Source organism: Topomyia yanbarensis, chromosome 2 (genome assembly GCF_030247195.1).
Source record: "Topomyia yanbarensis strain Yona2022 chromosome 2, ASM3024719v1, whole genome shotgun sequence".
NCBI classification, from domain to species: domain Eukaryota; kingdom Metazoa; phylum Arthropoda; class Insecta; order Diptera; family Culicidae; genus Topomyia; species Topomyia yanbarensis.
In genome coordinates this window covers 205600885-205627758 of record NC_080671.1, presented here as the reverse complement: position 1 = coordinate 205627758, position 26874 = coordinate 205600885, and the positions used below count along the sequence as shown (strand labels likewise).

The 26874-nt window shown below is 38.5% G+C and overlaps 1 protein-coding gene across 1 annotated transcript; it reads left to right on the top strand.

The window, feature by feature from the left end:
* The first annotated feature begins 9494 nt into the window (after positions 1–9494).
* On the top strand, positions 9495–10199 carry LOC131679998 (uncharacterized protein K02A2.6-like). Its single transcript, XM_058960736.1, has one exon. It carries the CDS (start codon positions 9495–9497, stop codon positions 10197–10199), a length of 705 nt encoding a protein of 234 aa, XP_058816719.1.
* The last annotated feature ends 16675 nt before the right edge of the window (positions 10200–26874 follow it).

Below are 26874 nucleotides of genomic sequence, written 5' to 3'. Positions count from 1 at the left end.
GGCAACAAATGGGTTCCGTTTTTGGCAACATTATTGTTGTACATAATAGGTGTTTTAAAAATGTGCAATAGATATTTTTTGTATTAATTGATATCACATTTTACTTTATTTCCAAACATGGGAGTCATATTACCCTCAAAGGCGCAAATATTTTTTTTAAACTTTTATGAAAATTGTTTCATAGATTCAATACATTACTGTGATAATTTTGAGATGTTTTGCGTAATATTGTTTTAAAACAGCGTTAAGGGTTAACTATATTTTATGCTATACGTGTTATATTTATTGATTACAATGCATAGAAATGTATTATTTATGTATAATATAACTGGTAACAGTGTAACTAGTGTCTGACGGAATCAATTTTTATAGTAAGACCCAGAGTCTGTGCACTTTAGGAGTCAAATACAGAGGAATTTGCTACACTGGATAACAAGACTATTTCTGGAGAAAATTTTCAAAAGAACCTTTTGTTTGGACAGTTGAAAGTGATTTTTACAACAAAAATGGTTTTCTTCAAACCTAAATATCTTCAGGCATTACAATTCGATTTTCAATCTATCGAACTCGGTCACTAAAAACATGACGACAGTAACGCACCGGGTGGAGATATCCCAATTAGCTTCGACAACGTTAGTGATTTTTACACAAGTTGAACGCTAAAGATGGACGTCTGTTCTCTGTGGTATGTGCTTCTCTTTCAGTAATAAGCTACTACTTAATGTTTACTTTCCGAAGCACAATAGAATCTTTGCAAAAATCCAGTTGCTTGGAAAAGATAGCCGAAGACTGTCCAAATTGATAGTATTTATAAGTTCTTCAGTTCTACGCATTTCTATGTCGTAAGTGCCCCAGCTATCGCAATGGACACCATTCTCAGCAGATAGCTAAGCTTTTACAGGATTGTCATCACTTCTTCCATCTGACACCACACAAGAACATTATCAAACATACAATTTTTATATAAACTCAAAGATGTAATTCGGTTTGAGACTCCAAGTTTTCCTAACAGCTTTTCTGTGCTGTCTGAAGGCTTTTCACATTCTTTTGGGTCTGACCCTAATGAGAACAGGTTAGTTTAAATTCTAATATAATTCACACAATACTCACAATCATAGAATTGCGACCTGGATTAAAATTCGCATCTTCGTAAAATTAACCATGTAACATTTTTCAAATTTGAATCTTAGGAAAGTATCTTTATACCGTGAGATTTAACCAATTTTCTCTGATAGTATTATATAACATGGGGTCTACTATTAATATTCGATTCAAACTCAACTGATCTTGGCCAATGCAGAAATTCCAATCGATATGAAAATACTGTGATTTTAAACAATTTGAGGCGGATCGAAATGTTGTTGGCCAGTTATTATGATTGGAAAAATATATGGCTACGAAAGTTGCACACGTTTTCCATTCCCGGTTTTTGAATGATGTCTATAAACAAATTCATTCACACCGATCACTCGAAACCTTTCATGCTAAACTTTTTTTTGATTTGTTTGTATCAAGAAACACTAAAAATCTCTGATTATCAAGGATGATGCTTCTATCAGAGTGCTATCCCAACAAACATTTCGTGGTTTTATAAACGTTTTAACAGTTGCTTTATTCAGCTCTAGCTGAACATTGAAAGTATGCGTGCAATCATATATCGTTTATTTCACCCTTAAACATCCGGGATTTGGAGAATTTATTCAGCTTGTCTGATTAAGACACATGAAAGAACAATTCTTCAGCACGTATACAGCCTGAAGAAAACCACAGTACAGCTTTATCAATAAACCTTTTCGTTACCGCTATTCAGCTGAGAGAATTATCATAGGAAAATTGTTAAAAAAGACATTTATTTCAAGTTACACACGCCATCAATCTCTTTGGAAGCCATATTCTTTTATTAGTGTTACGTTACAGTTAGAGAAAAAATGTATTACCTTGTTGGAAGTCATATCACGTACCTGGATCCGAACCAGCAACCTGTTGAATACTAAGCACTTACCTTACTGTCTGCACCAATCTTGCATACATCGAATGCTTAAGATTTCACCGATGTACCGACAAGTCTAGGCTGCTGAATAGAGTATGTACAAAGGCTACAGTAGCCTTCTATAGATTTGAGTGAACCTAGTTGGCTTGGGTTCGAATCCCAACCTACGATAATTTTTTATTTCAATTTTTTTTAATTAATAATTTTTAGAACATTCGGGAATTTTAAATTAGCTAATTTTTTTATTTCCAAAATGATGATTATAGTCGTTTTTGTTTCCAAGGTGAGGATTTATGGTTGTCACAAAACATTTAGATAAGTAAAAATGGGTGTTATATGAAAGTGGTGGTAACTGAATGATGGATTGAAGTCATTTATAATTCAAAGGTGGCAATCTTCTCAATTTATTTACCACTCCCTGCCAAATGATTTTCTTTCCATTGACATTGAAAAACTGTAAATCGTGTATTTCCCGTGGTGAAAACTCAGTAGATATAAAAAAACTAAATAAACTTTCTTTATTTCTTTATTCATTTATTGATCTATAGCTCCTTAACTGTAATATATGCAAAACATCTCAATTGGAATATACCGAAATAATAAAAAAAATCCTTCACTTAATAGTAAAAAAAATATTGTGTGTGTGTTGGGACTCGAACCCAGGTCGGTTGACATTCCTCATGATTTGCTAATCGCGCCAATTTTTGTAGTAGTTACAATTACCTTTGTTAAACACATAATTCAGCTAAAAGTCAAAGGTGGTATAACGGCAAATGTAAAGGTAGAAACAACATTTTGAAGACATGTAGTGCAGCTTAATAATTAAAGGTAATAGTATTGGTAACAGCATCGTTTATTCAACTCGCAATTCAGTCTAATTAAGATGGTTGAATAAAAGCTTTAATATTGTCGCTATTACATTTATTAGCAGTATAGTTCAGCCTAGTTGGAACTGGCGAATACTGGATTTTAAATAGGCTGAATAAACTGTTAATGTTTAAATAGTTCAGCGAAAGTTTTATTCAGCTTACATAACCTTTAATCTGCTTTAAATCAACACGTAGTCTTATAGTTCAGCTCCTAATGTTTGTTGGGATGGCCTGCCCAATTGTTCAATAGCCCATAGCACAGGAAAGATAGACAAAGATAGTCTACATTTATGTGTTTTTATCAGTTTTCAATAATAATGCAATATAACGAAAATATCTACAAATTTCATTTTCACTGCTAACTGAAAATGTCCCTGATCTCTTCTTGCTTTACCCTCAGACGTATCTTGAGTTTCATCAAAACTTCTAATGTCCCTATCTACAGCTTTATTCTGTGGTTGAAAATCAAAATTAAAATCTTCTTCACCGCTTAGATTATGCAATACGCAGCAAGCTCTGATGAAATGATTCAATTTCAAAATTCCGCGTAATTTGCAATAATATAACTGACGAAATCTCTGTTTAAGTATCCCGAATGCATGCTCAATGGCGATTCGCATACTACTCAGTTGCCTATTGAAATTCCTTTGTGATGGAGATAAATGTCCATTGTCATTAAACTGTGTAAGTAAATGATTACTTAGTGGGTATGCCGAATCGCCTAGAATGCAATAATCTGTAAAAATTGGTCAATGGAAAGTGAATTTGAAAGCTTTGGAATGAAAAATTATTACTTCCGCATGCGGACAGTCTATCGTATACTGAGGAGTTTCTGAAAACTCGACTGTCATGAACGGATCCAGGAAATCCAATAAAAACGTCAATAAACTTTCTATCGTTATTGCAAATTCCTTGTAGTATCAGGCTTACATTTCCTTTGCGATCAATATAGTCATCTTTGTCCTTTTCTGGAGGATCTATAACGATGTGTGTTCCGTCGATAAATCCTGAAAGAAAATTTGTTGTTATAGCCGTGTAAACCATGAAATTTTATACGCCTACCAAAAAACATTTGGAATTCCAGATTTATAGGAAGCAGTTTTAGCCATTTCGATTTTGGTGGGCCATTTGATTACGAGGGGTGCTTGGTTTGATAGAAAGCATATCACACGCATTATTATTCGGTTCACACTTGAAATTGAAACATTGAAACGGTCCGACAAATCCCGAAAACTACATGCTTCATGTCCAGCAAACCACAAGAAAATTAGCATATGTTTAGCTGCTGGTAATCTTTTGTCCTCCCTAAGTGAATCGTACACACTGCTTTTCTCGAACTGAACTACTAAATTATCGAATAAATTCCGCGTTATTCTAAAGTGCTCCTTGAATTCGCTTGATATGTAAATCGGAACAACTTTCTCAACGTAATTTTCTATTCTGTTGCGCGGAGATTGTTTTACAGTTTGTGCATTTACGCAAAGTTCCAAAACTTCTTTATTTTTGTTTGCATGCAGAATTAATGGCAATACCCAAGATGTTTCGTCTTCCGTCGGGCACATGTCTTCAAAGACAGCAATGGCAAATTTAATTTGGCTATTGCGGTTCATTTCAATCAAAAACTAACAAATAAAACGAAATAATCTTAAACATAAATTCTCGAGTACTTTTTCAAATGGACGTAAGTAACAATGAGAGATTCTCTTTGAGGTCTTTCTCTTCTGTTCATTACTCGGCCATTTCAACATTTACTACTCTACTCTTTGCATAATATTGTAGTAAAAACCGTCGGCTTTCGATATGTACTGGAAAATTAGTACAAAGTGTTGTAATGACGTCGTAATAAACGAAAGAGAAAGTAAACAAAGAGAGGCTCTCAATGTTACTTACGTCCATTTGAAAAAGTACTCGAGAATTGTTCTGAAATCGTCGACTTTTGACAGTTCGAATAAAACTCGGTTTACATATGTGTATGTAAGCCGGGAAGTGAAAAACGTCAAATTCCGTTCCAATACTTCTCGACAAACATATGATTACGGCCTAAAAGCCAACTGTCAAAATCCACTTTGAATGGAAATTCCGGACAAACCGTTACTAGTCGAACACAGTTCACAACAGTTTATGAAAGAGAAAACTTTTCTCTTTCGTTTACTACCAACATCTGTGATTGGCGCGTAACGGTTTGTCCGGAATTTCCATTCAAAGTGAATTTTGACAGTTGGCTTTTAGGCCGTAATCATATGTTTGTCGAGACTTTCTCTTTTTTATCCCCACTCTTTGGGAGCAAAGAGAATGTACTGGAACAAACCTAATAATAATATTATAACAAAGAATTTAATTCCTATGTGCTTTTAGTGGGTATGATTCACTTTGTTCGACGTTTTGTTGAGTGTAAGGCTAGTTTTTTGTAGAATTTTGACATCTCACACGCAACGCAAAATCGACATAGATCTTTCATTAAGGCTTAAATCGCAAATGTAAACAAACAGCGTTTTCAATATTATGACATTATGCGACAAAAATACTACAAGATTGAGGTGAAAATTAGTTAAAATGGTTTTTAGGTTGATTTATAATTAAAGAAAGCAAAACGGCGAAACATGCATTTTCTTCCAGATTTCGACTTGGGCCCTTCTTCTCATATGGAATATAAAGGCTAAACTTACATTTTTAGACAGAACCGGGCGTACGGTTATTATTCACAAACCTATTCTTTAAACGGCAGTTCTATTATATAAATGATAAGCAATATCTACTATGATCATGTCTACTCGATAGTTATTGCACATAAATATTCGAATATTTCGATATTTTCATGAAATTTGAAGAAAAGATGCACACGCCCTTTCATTTGCATTGGGTTTCTATGCGTGAGGACGTTTGTTAAACAAACTTTTCTGCGAGGGAGTGCAAAGTTGATGCAAAAATGGAAATTAACCCTTGTGAAGGCAAGCTAAAATCCCAACGCTAAAAGGCAAACCGGGCCTCTAAGGCCCGGTCAAATTGTATACCCTCTTACAGTAAAAGCATGAAAAATCCATAGCATATTGATATTTTTTTCTCAGAAATACAAACTTTTCGAGTGCTTGAATGATTTCTCTATTCGAATTTATTGGGTGATGTAGAATACACTAAAAAAAACAATATACAGCGCAAATTCGTTAGTTGGGTCACGACTGCGCCCCAACTAGCGAATCTTATCCGTTAATTGGGGCAACTGACAGCTGACAAAAATTACCCAAGGGAAACGCTGATTTTTTGTTTTCTTTCATAAAAAACAAACAGAAATATTTTACAATTCACAAAAGTTGGCTGTTTCCTTCCAGTTTAAATTTGTTTTTTTTTGTGACAAAGTATATCATTAGTGTTCTTTTTGCCATCAATTATTTTTTGATAAATTCCTTCACATAAAACAGGAAATGGATACACCGCCGGGAAAAAGCCGTTAAAGCACAAACATACTACGTTGCCACTAGCTAAAAAAGATTGGATAATGTGATTGAATACATCAGAGATGACCTTCAAGAGTTAGTAAACTAACCTCTTTGCGACACAAACTAATTGATGCTGAATGGAAGAAGCGAAATATTTAACACATTTATTTCAAATCATTCCGGAATATGAATTGAAAAAATAAAATTCCATTGAATTTCAAAGTATGCTTTTTTCTGGATCGTCACAGAAATCAACCAATGAACCCCTTGAAATCAATGACATTCAAACGTCAAACAGTTTTTGACTTTCAGTTTTGACATAAGAGTGTCTTTTAGTTGGGGCATGCCCCAACTAGCGAACACCCAACTAACGAACAGCCCAACTAGCGAACACCCAACTAACGAATTTGCGCTGTATCCATATTAAATCTGCAAAAGGGCGAATAAGATTGGTAAACAAACTTTTATTTTGATGGTTTCTCTTAATTTACTATAATTTCAAAGCAGAAAACAATTGAAATTACTTCTACGAAGGGTAAAAATTTACATTAACGCATATTTTTCATGAAATTCCACTCTGCAGCAGACTAATGAGCGAAATAAGTTTGTTTACAAAAAACACTTCCGCCTTTTTGACGAAATTATATTGATATAAGCAAAAAATAAAGGACTAGTAGATTGATCCAGAATATTTTAAAGGATTCAAAATAAAGCTCACGCTTGTAGTTACTTGCTATGCTATATACTAATTAAGTCAAATTCTCATAAACATACGAATCTCCGATGAATACTCACCCTTGGGATTAGCTAGAGTAAGCATTGGGTTAAGCCAAAAGCGAAAAATATGTAAATAAATAATTACCACTTTTCGAATGTGTCGAGAAATATCTTGTATTACCACAGGCTAAAGATGGAGAACTTTGTCCTTGGAAAACGTTCATTCCTTCACATATTATGGCAATTTACAATTTTGATAGTTTTCGCTCAGGAGCAAAAGAATTGCCGAGCAAAATTTTGCTTTTCAAAACGCATGTCTCAAACTTCTGTACTGCCCATGATTATATATTTGCCCCGTTTTCTATGGAATTTCCTTTGTTTATGGGATTGATTTGCGATCATAAGTAGTGTAAGTTTGTCAAATCTGAATATTCTAAGATGACAGCTTCGTGTGCAAGAATATTGACATTATTTTACTCAAACTATGAATCCTTAGCTTGCTTTGACGCTATGTAATAAAACGGCATGGCAAAAACTTTCATTCTGCCATACAGACCACAAAAATGTCAGTATCATCTTATGTAGCCTAAAATCCTCAGATGCAGATGAAAGGATTAACATTGCAGAAGACTGCAAATAGATCCGACTTTGTGGTACAAGATATTGTAATATAATGTTAAATGCTGCCTCTCTTTTTCGCAAATGCTTAGAACATGACATTCTCAAAAATTCTTCTAATCATCAAAGTTAAATAACTTTGCCCGGTAACCTCCGATCATTATGCAACTTTCAACAAAGTTGTTCGTTATTAAAAATCTACACTACCTAAAGTTTTGAGGTATGCAGAGTAACTGTGGGAATTTTTATTTCTTTATTCCGATTTTCCACATATTTCACCATAGAAACTTCAAAACTCTTGTAAGTGAACTAGAGCTATAGGAAAAAGCTCATAAGTGGCATATGGTTTGTAGAGCTAATTAACATTAATAAATTAACGAAAAAAGTTCAAAAAAGTTGCCGGTCTAGTATGCGTGCACAGTTCTGGGTGTATTGGAAAGCATTTAAGCGAGAAAAATTACGACATAAATAAATGTTAAATGTGTTTTAACTTAATCGAAAATAAGTAAGTCAAAGCTTAGGAAATATTTGTAAAAACTGAAATGAATTAATCAAAATTGATTTTTGGGTGCAAACGAATATTATTTGCATCACCAGTATGCACAGTTGATGGTGGAATACCCAGCGGGCCTGCAAGATGGGCTTGCCTTTTTATCCACACCATATGTGATATTTCCGTAATATCTTACTTTTTCAATGAATTTTAGCGTCAGGTAATGGAATTTTCATGCTCAAGCTCATACTGAATGCATAACGCTTTGTAACTAAGAAATCGATAGCCGCCGGGCCTGGAAGGTCCGCGTGCCTTTTTGAGGGTTAAATGCATTTGTTCTAATCTGGTGCAAATTTGTTATACATTTCTAGAGTGATCTGCCCCTAGATTCACTATTTATGCAGTCGACGATGAAGATATGCGAAAAAGTTTATTGCTCCATCATATGGGCGCAGAAAGCTACGACATAATTTGCGACAAAATTGCGCCGGATGTGCCCCGTAATAAAACGTATCAACAAATTGTTGACATTCTGGAAACATATTTCAATCCTCGTCCACTCGAAATCAATGAAAACTTCCGTTTCAAGTGCCGTCGCCAAGGCGATAAAGATGCAGCAACACCGGAGGAGTCAGTGGATGATTACTTGGTTGCACTTCGACGGATTGCTGTTACTTGCAATTTCGGCCAGTATTTGGAGACAGCCCTCCGGAATTAACTGGTGTTCGGAATAAAAAGAAATGACATTCGAAGCCGGTTGCTAGAAAAAAACGGGAGCTCACACTGCAGAGCGCTCGTGGTATCGCCGTGATTATGGAGCTGTCAAGGAAAGGTGGAGCTGAAATTGAAGGTTGGTAAGGTAAGCAGGAGGTCCACAAAGTGCAGCACCAGTCAGGTAAGCGGAATAAATCGAAGAGCAATAACATAAACGAAGGGGGAAAAAGTTTTGCTTCAAAAAGAGCTGGTGGAAATAGCATAAGTTGCTTTCGTTGCGGTGATAAGTCTCACCTTGCTAATGCTTGCAAGCATAAACAAACTGAAAGTTTTGTGGGCTGAAAGGGCACCTAGAAAGAGTGTGCATGAAAAAATCAGGCTCGAGACCGGGTGGTTCGCAAGCGACGGGTAAACAAAATACATTGCAAGCGAATTTCGTGGACAATTTCGAAACAAACGGTAGCGATAAAAATTCCGAAAAACTTTGGATGAAAGTGCGCGTAAATGGAGTGGAATTGCGTTACGAGGTAGATACGGGATCACCTGTTACGATCGTGAGTACGGATTGCTAGAAGAAATTGCTCTCGAGAGTAAGCTTGCGGAAATGCGATACGAATCTCGTGAGTTATTGTAACACAAGCATCGGAATGCTCGGAATAATGAACGCGTGTGTCGAATTCGCAATTACCGTTGTACGTCGTGAAATTCGAAAAACACCCGTTAATCGGACGCAAATGGTTGATGCGTTTGTCGGTCGGAACAAAATACTGCGAAAAAGTGCGGTCAATGAAATAAGTAGAGGTATTCCTGAAAGCAACCGAGCTACTCCGGATATTGTGCCTGACTCTTCTGTTGCGGTGAAGAAAGTGTTGCTAAAGTTTTCAAGAGTGTTCGAGGAATCAATTGGAAAAATCTCCCGTGATCAAGCCAACCTTCCTTTAAAGAAGGATGCTCGTCCCGTTTTCTTAAAGGCCCGTAAAATACCGTTCAATCTGCAGAAGGTTGTCGAAGCAGAGCTTGACAAACTAGTAGAAGAAGAAGTTTTAACGAAGGTCAACCAAAGTAACTGGGCAACCCCAATTGTGCCGGTGAAGAAATCCAACAATCGTGTGCGTATTTGTGGGGACTACAATCAAACTGTCAACACTAACCTTGTGGTAGACAAACACCCGCTTCCAACGGTGGATCAGCTGTTCGCTTCCCTTGCTGGTGGGAAGAAATTTAGCAAGATTGATTTAGTGCAGGCCTACTTGCAACTTGAAGTCGCTCCGGAAGATCGCGAAATTCTAACCCGGAGCACTCACCGAGGTTTGTACCTTCTCAGTCGCCTCATGTACGTGGTGGCGTCGGCACCTGCTATCTGACAACGACAAATGGAGGCATTGCTGCAAGGGATCGAGGGGTCATTGTCTTTTTGGACGATATAAAGGTAACTGGACCCGACGATGAGACTCAGTTGCGCCGATTACAAGAGGTATTGCGTCGTCTAGATGAAAGAAATATTCGTGTAAACCGAAACAAGTGCGTGTTTTTTGCAAATGAGATAGAATACTGCGGATACTTAATTGATTGCGACGGCATTCACAAGATCCAGAAAAAGGTGGATGCTATCCAGGAGATGCGTTGGCCAGAGAACAAGGATGAAGTACGATCGTTTGTAGGCCTAATCAACTACTACGGTAGATTTTTCTGCGATTTGAGTACTGTACTCTATCCTTTAAATAATTTGATGAAGAAAGATATGCCGTTTAAATGGAGTAAAGCAATGTGAGAAGTCCTTTCAGGTAGTAAAAAAGCAAATGCAAGCGGAAACCTGTCTCGTGCATTATTCCCCCGAGTTGCCTTTGCTATTGGCTACCAATGCTTCGCCGTACGGGGTTGGAGCTATACTGAGCCACATCTATCCAGACGGGTCGGAGAGACCGATTCAGTTTCAGGGTGGCGATTCCTGGAAAAAGCCTGGAAAATCAGGGAATTTCAGGGAATTCTATTTGTTCTAGAAAAACCTGGAATTTTAAGGGAATTTGTATTCAAATCAGGGAGAAATTTCGACCTAGTGTTAATATTTTTTTTTAAATATGTACGACTGGAAAATATTGGCTCCAATATTAGGTTGAACGCACTTACTCCCCTCAACACATTTTATACAAGGGAGAATAACAATATTCGATCCATCTCATAATTACAACTTTTCACAACAATGTTTATATGGGTCATCCCCCGTCAGATTTACAACCAAAATTTGAATTCCTTTCAATTTTTTTTCTTGCATTCTCTAGCTAAAAATAATTAATATGTATTTTTTGTTTTGGCTGAATATAATACTTTTTTCAAGTTATTAGATTTGTAACTTTTGAAGTTTATAAAATCGAACATTTTTCAATCACTGATAACTGCATGGAAAAAAATATTATTTACAAAAAGTAGTTTTTGCATGAGCTTTCCGAAAAAAACATAAAAAATATTTTTTATTATATAGCTTATGAAATCCGCAATTATTATAAACGAATTAATTTTTTTAAAAGTTGGGCCAATTTTAAATATTAAGAATCATATTTAATCTTTTTTTTGTGAAAAAATATGGAGTGGATATCAAAATACAATGCGAGATATTACAGTTATAAACTGAAAACAAGCCAATTTTACACTAAACGTCCAGTGACATATAAGTGACCTGTTATAATTGTATTATCTCGTGAAGTATATGGAGATCCATTCTGTAATTTTTACCTAATCTTCGCAATATAATTATAAATGATTTAAAAAAATAATAAAATGTTTTTGGCTTAACTTAAAAAAAATTTGCTTCTAGTATTTGCAGAATACATAAGTTACATAGCAAAAACAAATATGCATTGCAAAAACAATTTCGGTGAGCTCATGCGAAAAGGAAACTTAATAAATTATGAAATATTTTTTCTACACACTGAATAGTTTCTGAGTAGAAGATTCATTGATTCCAGCGGATACTGAGTAGGTGTAATTGCCTACGGGTCCGCTACCTCCCTTTTGGTCTTTCATACAGTGGTATGCTGAATGCAGAATTGTAACGAAATTTGAGCGTACTGTTAACCCTTTCATGCCCAACTTTTTTCTAGTGCATGTAGGGTTTCAAAACTATTTTTTCTTTAAAACTGTAACCGTTGGATCCATCATTTAGATTTTTGATGTAAATAATATGTGTTGTTTGTTGAACATTCACGTTACATGTGCTACAATACACAACAGTAAGTAGGGAAGCTAAAGGGTGCGTACCGCTGTAAAGAGAGTTTGCCATCTTTAAGAGAACGTATGGCACTGATCGCGGATGGCGCGAAACTTTTAAAAATGGATTGCGGATAAGGAATTGGAATGAAATACAACCTGAAGTTCTTATAAAAGGTCCAGCAGTTCTCAGCTCTGGTCTCTTTTAATATCAGGCGTCCGTGTGCTGAAGTAATTTAACTGGTGAAGTGTATAGCACCCCCCCCCCTTTGGGGCGGGAAGATGGTTTTAAAAAAAGTGTTGCGATCGTTCAGGACCTCTTAGTGCCTCTTAGCGTGACTTCAAATCCTCCAGCACACGGTTCGGCTCGTGTATTCGGGAGGATTCCGTGCCTAACCCGTAAAGGATTACCGTACGTCATCCGGCGCTGCGCGCCTCCGTTTCATACCCTCGGGCAAAGGCCCTAATCGAAAAGGAGGGTCCCCTCTCGGTGGTGGCCATTGCGGTTAGCCGCGGTCACGTCGATGCTCGCCAAAGACGGAAGACGCCTGCCTGCATCCAAGCCAGCAACGCCCGCTGGTCCGTCCAACTGCAATCCAGATCACCATCGTACCGGGGCCTTCATCCGGCCAGTTTCGCCGACGTTCGCGAGGGGATCTCGCCCGTCGGCTTCGTCAGCGTCGTGACGCTCATCAACGGAAGCAGCAACAGTACGGTACGTTGAGTGATAGAGTAGTGTACACGCCACAGTAACAACTAATTGTAAATAACACCCCACACCCACACACTACAAATACATGTGAATAAAAAAGTGTAAGGAAAGTGAAAGTTCTAGGTTTTTGTTCTTGATCCGCGTAGCCCTTGATTACCCGGTAGCTAGCCGACCCTGCGATACCAGCAATAGAGTCGGTTCGGCCGTAGAGCTGTGTTGTCGTTAAGTCACAAAACGGTGGGGTCAAGAAACTCCAAAAACCATTTTTCATAAAGGTAGGTGCTTTCCTTGCAGTGCTAGAAGCTGCTCAATTTTTACCTTCTAATGCTCACTGCAATTCTCCTAGAATATTTACAATAGTCCAACTGCGTGGAAAACGTAGCCAAAAATAGTCCAAATTGATAAGTTTTATTAGTTTTCACTAATATTGCAACATAAAGAAGTTATATGAAAAATTCATTTTCCGTCGTCAACGTAAACGGTCCCTGGCAGCACTGCTCCATCGGAGTTCAATCAGACTAATTGCAATAACTTCATTTCTAGAGCTGATCCGTGTAACCGTTAATACTCAAATGAAAGCCAATAGTCACATTTATTAGCCTTACTTGTTTTTGTGAGCAGATCTTGCCCCAATCAAAAGTTATAGCTGTTTAAAGACGTTGTCCACAAACAACATGGGCATGAATGGGTTAAGTGGAGCCGCATGCAGAGCAAGACTCGAGCTAGGATGGTGGCTACCAACATACATACATACATACAAATTGAATAGTTTCTGAGTTATCAGTGATTGAAAAATGTTCAATTCAATAAAATTCAAAATTTTACAAACTCATAAATTGAAAAAAAATAATCATATTCACAAAAACAATACATAGTGTGAACAATTTTCAGCTAAAGATTGCAACAAAAAAAATTTTGGTTGTAAATCTGACGTGGAATTACTCATATATAATATTTTATATGGATGCCAATTGATTTATCGACGGCCTTGTTGTGATTCTTCTGACTCAAGGTATATACATATAAGTACACTTGGTGTGCACAGGCCGTTTACTTTGACACGGCTCAATGCATTAGCTTGGCCGAACCGCGGGTATTTTTTTTATGTTTGCAAATTGTAGACGAAAAAGATGGGTCAGTAATGTTAGAGATACAGAGTGGTAGAGTAATTATGCCTATTAAATCGGACATATTATTGATAATCTAGTTGCATTTCCAAAATAATAAAGCAATAAATTCTTTAAAAACTACAAGGGGCAGCCCTATGGGGTTGCAAGAACTGTAAACGTAGCACTATACTACTTAATGTAAAATATTTATTTTCTTAGTACATTTAGAGTAATAATAAATCAAATATATTTCTTACGAATAGTTTAAGCACAACCAATCAACATCGAATGTTACATATTGAACCAAACCTTGGTTATCAAGCTATTTCATTGGTAGTAGGCGATCGAATCCAAAGAAACTTATTTAAGAAGACCTGAAGAAAGGAGACAGAAAACCGTGACCGAACTACTACCTGAAACTATCGCACAAGATCAGCTTTTAAAAATTGTAAAAACTTTTCGATTGTGCGTGGTAAAAATAAACCCGGACCGGTGAAGAAAAAGCAAATTTTAGACAATATAATCACATTTCAAGTGTAGATTAAGCTTTCTAGTTTTATTTTGTCATCATTTTAACTTTCCTAAAGTACGTATACAAATGTAGCGAATGCAGAGGTCTTAATCATATATCTGTGCTTTCCATCGATCCGTGTAAATTTGTTGCTAAGAAAGTTTTCGTCTTTGCGCAATGAAAGCACAGATTGCTATCATGCAGGTTACACATGCATCCGTTAACAAACAGAGATGCCACATTGAAATCTGTGTTTCGGTCAAAAATATCATTTTACCATCTGTGATGACTGAAACAGGAAAAAATCTGTGATAAATTTCTGAAAAATCACAATATTTCCAAAAATCTATCCAATTTTCATCAAACTGCCAAAAATCTACCATCTGTGAAAAGGAATCTGTGATCAAAAATTGTGAAAAAAATCTCTGACATTACAGAAAAATCTGTAAATATAGTGACCCTGCCAACAAATTTGATATACCTACATTCGCCTCAAACATTGAACCCAAGCGAACAAATCAAAATGAGTCAACGCTGATGATGATGGGTAGAGCGAAAGAGACAACTAGTATCACGACACTATGTTAGCAGTGTTTGCAAATGGAGCTCGAATGTACAAGCGATTTTGTGTAGATTGTACATAAAAGTGTGCTGGAAACGAGCACAACACAAAAGAAAGCATAGCTCAAGATAGCGTATCTTCACAAGTAGTGTAACGGACTTCTCACTCAGCTACACTGGCTGTGAAAACACACAGCGCAGTGATCTGCTCCGCCTGCCGTTCAACATCAACTGAGCTTGTCCGGCCAAATTCGTTCTTTATATAGTCGATAGTTCATAAAAGCGTAGCGCGCTAGGTACACATATCTGTCGTATCGGGCTTGGGAAGCGCTATCTTCTGTGTGTAATTGCGCGATATTTTGACAAGGTATCAAACATTTTTGGGTTTATCTATTGGAATCCATTCTTAAAAGTATTTCGGGGCGATTCGTGCAAAAAATTTGAAAATTTATCGGGAGATGGCTGAATTATTTGCGTTCAAAATTAGACCACTTTTCGTTACATATCATTTTTGTAGAATTTGCAAAGTGCATTTGTAAGTCCCATATCGACAAGAAAGACGTAGTCCTACGTCAAAAAATTACCGATTCTTGAAATAAATCTTCATGATCGTATAACAGTATATCGCATCGTAGCTGATCTCTTGTTTTGCGGCAGCTTATTTTTTACTTATATGACCAATTTTGGGATTTGTAATCAACTAATTCTCAACGGCGTAAACTTGTTTTATTCAAGTTCTTTCATGTACTAGCCATCGAGTTAATTCTAAGCGCTACTCAATTCCACTCGTGTTCAGTGCTAGTCCATAGCGGCATTAGGTAACGCACAGCTTTCATACTTCTTATTCGCGCACGTTGGCTGCCCCTATTTTTCGTCTGCAGCTGAAGTCATTTGTCTGCTCCGCTCACTGACAGACAGAATTATTAAGAAACTAAATAAAGTTGTGACGACCGCTCCGGGGTCAAATTATCAGATAGTCCCATGATGATTGTTAACAATCTCTGTGGCAAACCCAATAATTTTGACATCCCTATTGCTAGGATTCTTTGAAATTTACAAATAGTATTTCAAAGCTAGGACACACCTCCAGGACCGGGTGCTATGCGGTAGAAACGACCAAAACGTTCGCTCAGGTCTACATCTTCAATTTTATCTCACTAAAATTTATGCCTAGTGATGTACTATGATGTCACCAAGTTTCAGGTTCTAGTTATGAAAGGCACATTGTAATTTTATTTGAAATCTGGAAAGGTACTCGCGTACTATGTCGTTACCTAACGGTTAAACACTCAACTCCGCTTAATAATTCAACCTTTTTTAATATGGGTTTCCGTGTATAATAGAACTGTATGAAGATGACTTTCGCAAGCTTCAGTTTCAATATCACCTTCCGTTGTGCCCCCCTATCTTCTAGTGTTAGTTGATCAATCCGTTCGAATCTGTAATCCTGGCCGTTAATTCCTGATGCCGGAAACTGAAAGTTTATATCTCAACCCCCCCCCCCCCCCCCTTCAGCCTTGTCCACCTACCCTCCCATGTCTCTGATACACAGATGTATGACTTCACCCCCTTCTCCCCTTGAATATCTTCCCAAAACTTATGTGCCCCCCTATCTTCTAGTTTTAGTTGATCAATATTTAATCTCGTTAAGAAATGCACAACAGTACCACTACTTTAAAATAGCCCTAATTAATTCCCCTTAATCTTTAACCACTCTTTCTAGTTATTTCTAGTTAATAAGCTTGTAAAATGTTCCGCTTAGTTAATAATTAATTTCTCCTACAATCTCCCTTCTAAAAATCATAAAGTGAATTACTATACAAAGAACACACAAAATGACCCGTCCCCCAAATCTTACGAATATTATATTATACCCTCTTTTATATGTATAAGTTAGCTGTAAAGTTTTTTTTTTAGTTTCATTATATAAAACAAAATAATATTGAAATGTGTAACCCCCTAGTTTTAAGAAATTCAAAATGTAAAACAATGAAAAAATGGCACCTTTAAGCTAACGCATACGTGCCTTATCAAATAATCGAATTGAAAAAAAAATCACCTTCCGTTAACAGACGGGCGGATACGACAATATTTAAAATCAACAAATAGTGTATTTAATCGAAGTTTGCCTCCCTTTTGCTGCGAAGCTTCACTCATCTCACAACAAACAGACAAACGATCATCGCAAAAAAAAATCGGCAGTGTATTATCACTCACCATAGATCGTGGCGACTGTTACGTTTGCTTAACTTATAGCACTAGCTTGAGCAGAGATAGAATATACACTAGTGTCCTTTTTTGTGTGCTGCTATTGCCAGATTGCATTAAAAATCGCTTTATTTATTTATTTGTTTGTATTTATTATATTCCAAGATGGAATTTTCAACTGACCTTTTCACTGCCGTTCAACGTATAATTGTCTTATGTATAGAGGGAATCTCATAGAACATGGGACGAATACGATCTTAACGGCAGTTTGGAGGGTACCTAATTTCTGCAATGACGAATTGGTGGGAAAAATCATAAGCAGGCAAATGAGAGACTAAAAAACTGTTTGTCTCAAATCACAAGTAAACTTACCAAAATTAATTTGTTCGCAGACCTGTCTGTGTTTTCTTGTGATTATTCGACATTTTCTTGAATGATGCCCCTACTTTAAAGTTGTGAAAAAGTGCTGGAAACAATCTTCTTAGTACATATTCTGGGATACCTTCCTGTTGGTATGAAGTTTTTTCTGGTTCACCCACTGTTGCAGAACACCCTGCTTTACCAAATATTTCTTGAGAAATTTAGACTTCTCTATCGTTCAGAATTACTTTAATACTTCATTTCGTTACATACCATGAAGCATGGTTGAAGTCTTCTACGTCCAAGTTTTGTAATCCATTGCCACACAGGAAAAATTGGTAGAATATCCACGCTACAATTTTCGAAGAAGTGTTTAGCCCTCATATTCTGCCTATCACTATAATTCGGAATAATCAATACCTTCAATGATTTCGTTCCTTAATGATGCTTCGAATTATACACAAACACATTTGACGTTTTTATTTTATTATTATTTTATTAGTATACGAGCAGAATGTTTGTCTCACTATCGAATCCATTTCGTCGTTTCTTAAGATTGTATTTTGCATTTCATTAAATGTAGCTGATGGCAATCGAGTATTAGACGTTTTGGAAACGGCGTGAACAGAGCTTTCCGATTAGCCAAGCTTTTTAGAACTATTCCAATGAGATATCTTTTGATTTCCGTTTGGACCGCACATATTATTTCTAATTCGCATTTCTTTCGAACCATTTTTGAAAGCGCATTTAACATGTCAACGAATTATGTATTTTTGGATAAAAAAAACATTCGTCCATATTTGTAAAAAACATCATTTTTGGTTGAATATATCAAGAGATCTATGTGTTTTTAGGTTTCCATATTTTGTCGCGAACAAACTTTACATTGCAAATTGACCTAAGAATGGGTTACGACCACCTTCAAGGGTGTTTGGAATGTAATAGAGTATGTTAAAACGGTGCCTACTTAACCCTCCGGAAGTCGCGCATGACACTGAATGAGCAGCCGCAGTTGCCCAAAGACAATTCGCTAGCTTTTCAGAGCAGCAATTTACAAAAAGTTTAAAACTAACTAAAAATGAAAAAATGGAGTAAGCTCAAACGATAGACATTGAAAAATATTAATTTAATTTGATTTGTTTGAGCACTTTGGAAAATTTATAAAAAGGTCTGGAAAAACCTGGAAAATCAGGGAATTTCATTTTCAGAAATGAGTCGACACCCTGAGTTTGCATCTCAAACGCTGAATCGTACCCAACAAGCTTACCTGCATATGGATAAGGAGGCGTACGCGATAATATTTGGAGTCAATTTTTATATGGTCGCAAATTCGTTTTGGTGACGGACAACCAAGCAGTAACCAAAATATTTGCGGAGCACAAAGGGTTGCCAGTAATGTCCGCTTTGAGAATGCAGCATTATGCAACCTACCTGCAGTCCTTCGATTACGAAATACGCCCTTTCACGAATACCACTGAAACTATCGGATGCAGATAATATAATCGAAGAGTCGGACTTAGTGGAAATGCACCAGATCGAAACACTTCCACTTACTGTTACTGAATTGGCTCAGGCAACTGCTGAGGATTCAACTGTTAAGAAATTAATCTAAGAAGTAAAATACGGCATACTGGTCACGGGGAAGGATCGATTTGGAATTGATCAGAGCGAGTTCGCAATGCAGAAAGGCTGTCTGCTGCGTGGCATACGGGTGTATGTGCCACCTTCGCTACGGAAGCGTGTTCTGGATGAGCTGCACTCTACGCACTTCGGGACAACGCGAACCAAGTCGCTGGCAAGAGGATTTTGCTGGTGGATGGGCATGGACAGGTAGATTGAGGAGTTGATCGCGAACTGTATAAATTGTCAGTCGGTGAGACCTGAACCCGCGAAGATGTCGTTACACTGTTGGGAGGCCCCAACTGCACCATTCGAGAGAGTCCATGTGGATTTTGCGGGACCATTCATGGATACTTACTTTTTCATTCTTGTTGTGCTTTTACGAAATGGCCGGAGGTACGGGTGTGTAGTTCTATCACTGCTGAAAGCACAATCAGGATGTGTCGCGATATTTTTAGTATTTTTGGGATTCCGTCGGTGCTCGTTAGCGATCATGGTGTTCAGTTTACATCCGAACAATTCCAACAGTTCTTACGGATGAACGCCATCACACACAAGATGGGAGCACCGTATCACCCTGCAACAAATGGGGAGGCAGAACGCTTTGTGCAGATCAGGCATTACATTTATCCTCTCGCGGAGAGGATAAACAACGCTTTCCACCATTGATGAAAACTTGTCGATTTGAAGCAAGGAGAGAATGCCTTATTCCTATTCAGTGTCTATCGTTAACATAGCATGCGTGTATTTTTTCCTATATTGTTGGAGGAACGATTCTAATTTTTTCTTCTTTCGTTTATCGCTTCCTAATGGACTTTGATCTTATCCTCCTTCCGTAAGAGATGAAAATTCTTTATCATCAGTCTAGAGTTGACGATAAAGTCACATAACGCGCGGTATTGTGGACTAGCTAACGAATGGATTTTTTTTATCTCATCTGATGGTACCAAGCCTTTGCTTATCTTTGCATATTATAATGTCATTTTCGATGGTTGTGCACCGGAGTAGTTTGCCAATGGAAACTGTAGTGTTTTTCACTTCTGCTCAAAAGTGCACAAGAAGTACAAAACCAGTGCAAGTAACTACACGGGTACCCATTAATTCATATTTTCCAATCTTCCGGGAGAGAGGATAAACTGTTCTCCAAGAAAATGGGCTGCTGATAAAATCAACTCTCGCATGGATGGCAAAAATATTTATCGCTTGCTTTGGACGGGAGGATAAGATACTTGGTCGTTACCATGGGGAAATAACATGCGAGCGACCTATCTGTATCTTACTTGTGAGTGATAATTTTAACCACTGGTGCAGATAATTAAGCAGAAACTGAAATCATTGAAGTGTACGAAGGCACAGCTGAATGCTGAACTCTGCAGTATACTCTTGACATATCGTAAGATGCTACATCCGACCCGTAGCAGGATCTCCTGCCATGATGATGTTCGGCCGACAAATTAGATCCAGAATTGACCTGATGCTACCAAAGAACAAAACCGTTAATGCAAAGAATTATACCGTGTGGGATATACAAAGACGGAGATCGTGTGCGTGTTCGAGATTTTGTGTCTGCTGAAAAGTAGAAGTTCGGAAGGATTGCTGAGAAAGTTGGAAAGCTTTGATATGCTGTTCGCTTGGATGACGGGCGGTGTTGGGAGCGTCATATCGACCATGTCGCTGGGGTGGGCGCGCATCGCCCGGAAACTTCATCTAATAGTACTACATCTATAAATCTGGACTAATACAGCCAGGGAATTGATGCCCCTCCATCCGGAGTAGCGACTCCTGACCATGCAATTAAACCGTCAACCACTGCTCCGGTCTATTTTCCGGAGACGCGAGCTATTCAACGAAAGGAGCAACCTGATCCTGATGCAGAACCAGAGCAAGGTCCCTCGAGTTGCAGGACCGAAACAGTTTCACTAAGGCGTTCTACCAGGGTGATAAAGGCTCCAACATGATTGAACCTGTAATTTTTTTTTCATTGTTTGCAACGAGCTCGAAGAATTTTTTTTACGAGAGGGAGAGATTTTATACCCTAACTTTAGTGTCTTAAACTATCTTACCTCACCTTACAATTACCTTGTTATTGAGCGGTTGTACATAAGCGTGTACGTAAAAAGCGCCACAGGTAAAAATACCGTTAGAAAAATAGACGCGTATGGAAAACGCGTACTGGTTAATTGAACCGCGTAATAAATGGAATTCGTCGATTAGCTGTTGTATTTTGATTTATCTCGGCCGTCACAACAGTTACTGTACATTTGTATTCGGGCAATAGTCGTATCAACGAGATCTAATCCACGTCTGGTTGTGCTGGTTAGGCGATTCTCGAATAATCTCGAGCACACACTCGGATTACGTATACTATACATATATCCTTATTATTACTGCTACGGCGTATCGTATTACTACATCTCGCGTTTTTTCGTAAACGGCCAATAATCATGCTGTCAAAATTCACTTTGAGAGAAAATTCCGGACAAACCGTAACTCGCCGAAAATGAATGTTAACATTTTATGAAAGTTTTCTCTTTCGTCTGCTGTTGTGAATTATAATCGGCCATTAAGGTTGCACAGAGAATGCGCAAAATTCGCAAACGAAAAAAGCAGTTTTTTTCCACACCGTATGTCAGATCTTCATAAAAATCAATCAGCGTATGTAGAATGTTGTTACAGTACTGCTGATTGATTTTTATGAAGATCTGACATACGGTGTGGAAAAAACTGCTTTTTTCGTTTGCGAATTTTGCGCATTCTCTGTGCAACCTTAATAGTTTGTCCAGAATTTCCTCTCAAAGTGAATTTTGACAGTATGCTTATTGGCCCTTTTCAAAAAACACGCGAGATATATATCTTTGCACAGAGGCAACTGCGTGTATGTGTGTGTTATTCACATATAGAGTACTTGACAATCTGTAACTGTATTAGTGTGTTCAACGATTTCTTTTCCTCCCCCTGCCATAGGTGGAGGACAACAAATCGAAAATAGCTTTTCGGTCGGATTCTTTTCATGATGGAACCTGACCAACCGGTAATGTACATCTCCGCAATAAATTTTACAGCGACATAGAGCATTTCAACATCATTATAAATAATTTAGACGAGCTATTTCATATGTTCAAATTGGTTGACAGTTTTAAATATGACAGCTGGAGAAAAACAAACCCCCAATTAGTGTGAGTGAAATGATTTGCATAGAACTCTATGGTAAGCAACTCAGACGCAAGTGGGGGAAACTCACTGTTAATGCCCAGTTTACATTAGTGCTGGTTGCCACCTGCTGGTGCCAGCATGCTGGCAACCAGCATGCTACCAGCATAATGTCAACGCTTGTCAGAAGCTGGTACCAACAGATGGCATACGTTTACATTATGCTGGTAGCGTACTGGTTGCCAGCATGATGGCACCAGCAGATGGCAACCAGCACTAATGTCAACCCTACATAAACGATTCGATCCTTATTTACTGAGTGCTGGTAAAACATATTTTTTTCTGTTATTGTTGCTGTTACTGTACATCGTTTTGACACACTATGGAGGTCCTCTAGAAGGTTTGATCGCGAACATTCGAGTTTAGAGAAAACTACTACTCAATTATTCAATTACTAGGAATAAATATTTCCGGCGATACCAGTCGATGTGTGTATATAAATTTACTGCAGAACAATCCAATTAAAAAAAATGTTGCGCAAACATTCGAATGAAAAAAAAAAATTCACTTTGTCATCAATCACGAAATTGTCTTATTACAACAAAACATGTAAAACGACCTTCAATCATTAATGTGGATATTGGTCCATGCTGTAACCATGCTAGTTGTTAAAACTTCATGAATAGGCCATCATTTTTAATATAAATCAGCCATTTTGAATGCGACGTAATTCAAGTTTCGTTTTTTTGGAACCACATTACTATTTAAATATGCATGCTTTTAAATGCTAAATCGTCGTGAAAATAATACCATGTTCACACTACAGAGTTAAAACATGTTATAATCTTATCTTAAAATACGTTTATTTAGGCCCAAATGCTGTAGCTTAACGAGGCCGATAATTCATTTTTTTTATATTACATGTCACATGTTAGTGGGGGAAGGGAAAGCCGTATTTAGGGGCGGCTTGCTCCCCTCTTATGTAAGTAAAGGAAAAAGGTAGGAAGTGGGATACATATTGTGTAATTGACATCGTCGTTTGCTGATTGATCATTGTGGCGGATATGCACACTTTGTTGTAGTGTTGTAGTTTCCAGCCTGTAATCGCAGGGGCGAGGAGAGGGTCGATATTTCGGATAATTATTGGCACTCTATATCATCTGCATGTGCGGTATGTCATGATGTTCTGGATAGACGGTTATCAAGAAGAGTGTGCACCGAAGACTCGTGAAGCAATGCCATATTGTAGATACAGGGATAGGTTGGTGAGATTCTACTGTGAATGAGAGAGGGTAAAATGTATTAAACTTGGACATCAATGGTTTTCAAAAAGATATAGATAAGAAAAATATAGGGGTGGTCACGGCTTGCCAGGACGTCCCGGACTGGCACATAGGGTGATCTACCTCGGGCCCGAAGGGAATCTATTAGTTGGGACCTGGCAACACAGTACTCTGCGCACAGCCAAACAACATGCTCGATGTCGTGATAGCCGTTCTCACAAACACAATGATTATTTTCAGCAAGCCCTATACGACGGAGATGCGCGTCAAACGAGTAATGGTTGGACATGATCCTTGACATCGTACGAATAAAGTCCCGGTTCACATCCAACCCCTTAAACCAAGCATTCGTTGATACCTTCGGGATAATGGAATGTAGCCACCGTCCCAGATGCCCATTGCTCCATGAGGTTTGCCAACTATCGAGCGTCCTCTGACGAGAGATACTGAAAAATTCGTTGAAGCAAATTGGTCTTTCGTAAGTGTCGCCTTCTAATGCGCCCACCTTGGCTAAAGAGTCCGCCTTCTCATTGCCCGCAATAGAACAATGTGACGGGACCCAAACCAAGGTAATCTGGTAAGATTTTTCAGATAAAGCACTCAGATATTCCCGTATTTTCCCCAGGAAATACGGTGAGTGCTTTCCAGGCTTCGCCGCACGGATGGCCTCAATGGAGCTGAGACTATCCGAAACGATGAAGTAATGGTCTGAGGGCAGGGTGTCAATGATCCCGAGAGTATACTGAATGGCAGCTAATTCTGCGACGTAAATTGAAGCAGGATCATTGAGTTTGAATGAGGCAGCAAGATTTTCGTTGAAGATACCGAAGCCTGTGGACCCGTCGAGAATTGATCCGTCAGTGTAGAACATTTTGGCGCAGTCGACTTGATGGTATTTGTTATAGAAAATATTTGGGACCACTTGTGGGCGAATATGATCCGGAATTCCACAAATCTCTTCCTTCATGGATGTATCGAAAAATACAGTTGGATCAGAAGTATCTAAGAGATGAGCACGGTTGACGTTATATGTAGATGAATTGATGTTCTGTGCCATGTAATCGAAGTACAAGGACATGAATCGGGTCTGAGAATTAAGCTCGACAAGCCTTTCGCAATTTGCAATCACCAATGGGTTCAGAATATCGCATCGAATGAGCAATCGATATGAGAGGTCCCAGAATCGATTTTTCAGCGGTAGAACGCCCGCCAGCACTTCGAGACTCATCGTATGGGTCGAGTGCATGCAACCCAAGGCAATACGCAAGCAACGATACTGGATTCGCTCCAGTTTGATGAAGTGTATGTTCGCAGCGGAGCGAAAGCAGAAACATCCGTACTCCAACACTGATAATATCGTTGTTTGGTACAACCTGATTAGGTCTCCTGGATGGGCACCCCACCATGTTCCAGTTATTGTACGGAAAAAGTTGATCCTTTGTTGGCACTTCTGTTTCAGATACCTAATGTGACATCCCCAGGTACCTTTAGAGTCGAACCATACCCCGAGATATTTGAATGTTGAAGCCTGAGCAATAGTTTGATCCATTAATTGAAGCTGTAGTTGCGCTGGTTCACGCTTTCTAGAAAATACGACTAGCTCAGTTTTCTCCGTGGAGAACTCGATACCCAGTTGGAGAGCCCATGCAGACAAATTGTCCAAGGTATCTTGCAGTGGTCCTTGCAAGTCGACGGCTTTAGGACCTGTAATAGAGACCACACCGTCATCTGCAAGCTGCCTTAGCGTGCAGGAATTGACAAGACATTCGTCAATGTCATTCACGTAAAAATTGTAGAGGAGAGGGCTTAGACATGAGCCCTGGGGAAGGCCCATGTAGCTAAATCGTGATGTCGATAAATCGCCATGCGAGAAATGCATTTGTTTTTCAGACAACAGGTTTAGCAAAAAGTTATTTAAAATTGGCGAAAGACCATGCTGGTGCAACTTCTCATAAAGAATGTTGATCGAAACTGAATCGAAAGCCCCCTTAATATCCAAGAATACTGATGCCATCTGCTCTTTGTTAGCATATGCCATTTGAATTTCTGTTGAGAGCAACGCAAGGCAATCGTTCGTCCCTTTGCCTTTGCGGAAGCCAAATTGTGTATCTGACAGTAAGCCATTTGTTTCGACCCAATTGTCGAGCCGAAACAGGATCATTTTCTCGAACAACTTCCGGATACAGGACAGCATTGCAATCGGACGATACGAATTGTGGTCGGAGGCTGGTTTTCCTGGTTTTTGGATGGCGATGACCCTCACCTGTCTCCAGTCATGTGGGACAATGTTACCCTCAAGAAACCTATTAAATAAATTCAACAAGCGTCTTTTGGCAGAGTCTGGCAGATTCTTCAATAAGTTGAATTTAATTCTATCTGGCCCCGGGGCTTTATTGTTACATGATAAGAGAGCAAGTGAGAACTCCATCATCGTAAACGGTGTTTCGTTCGCGGTATTGTAAGGCGACGCGGCGCGGTAGATTTTCTGTGCCGGGGCGGAATCCGGACAAACCTTCTTGGCGAAATCGAATATCCAACGGTTTGAATATTCCACGCTCTCGTTAGTACTGTTTCGGTTTCGCATACGTCGGGCCGTGCCCCAAAGAGTGCTCATCGATGTTTCTCTTGTTAACCCGTCGACAAACCGGCGCCAGTAACTGCGTTTCTTAGCTTTCATTAAATTTTTCATTCGCTTTTCTAATATCGCGTACACTCGATAACTAGCAACTAACCCGTCGTTCCGGAAGGTTTTATACGCGGCAGCTTTCTCCGCGTACACGTCTGAGCACTCTTTGTCCCACCACGGGTTGGGAGAACGTTTTTGGGTGTTCACGTCGGGTACTCGTTTCGTCTGAGTTTGAATCGCGCTATCGAGAATCGAGTTGGACAAAAACTTATATTCTTCCTCCGGGGGAAGTATCTGTGTTGAATCGATAGTTTTGGATATCTCAGCAGCGTAGCTCTTCCAATCAATGTTTCGTGTGAGGTCATAGGGAACATTGATTGGTGTCGATGGTCTTGAACCAGTGGTGATTGCAATTACAATTGGTAAGTGGTCACTACCGTGGGGATCAGATATTACCTTCCACTTGCAATCTAACCGTAGTGATGTCGAGCATAAAGATATGTCCAGTGCACTTGCTTGCGCAGGTGGTCTAGGAATTCGTGTCATTTCCCCTGTGTTCAGAATTGTCATATTGAAGTTGTCACAAAGGTCTTGAATTGTCGAAGATCGATTATCGTCGTATAGACAGCCCCACCCCGTACCGTGAGAGTTAAAGTCTCCAAGAAGCAGGCGGGGCGAGGGAAGGTGTTCAATCA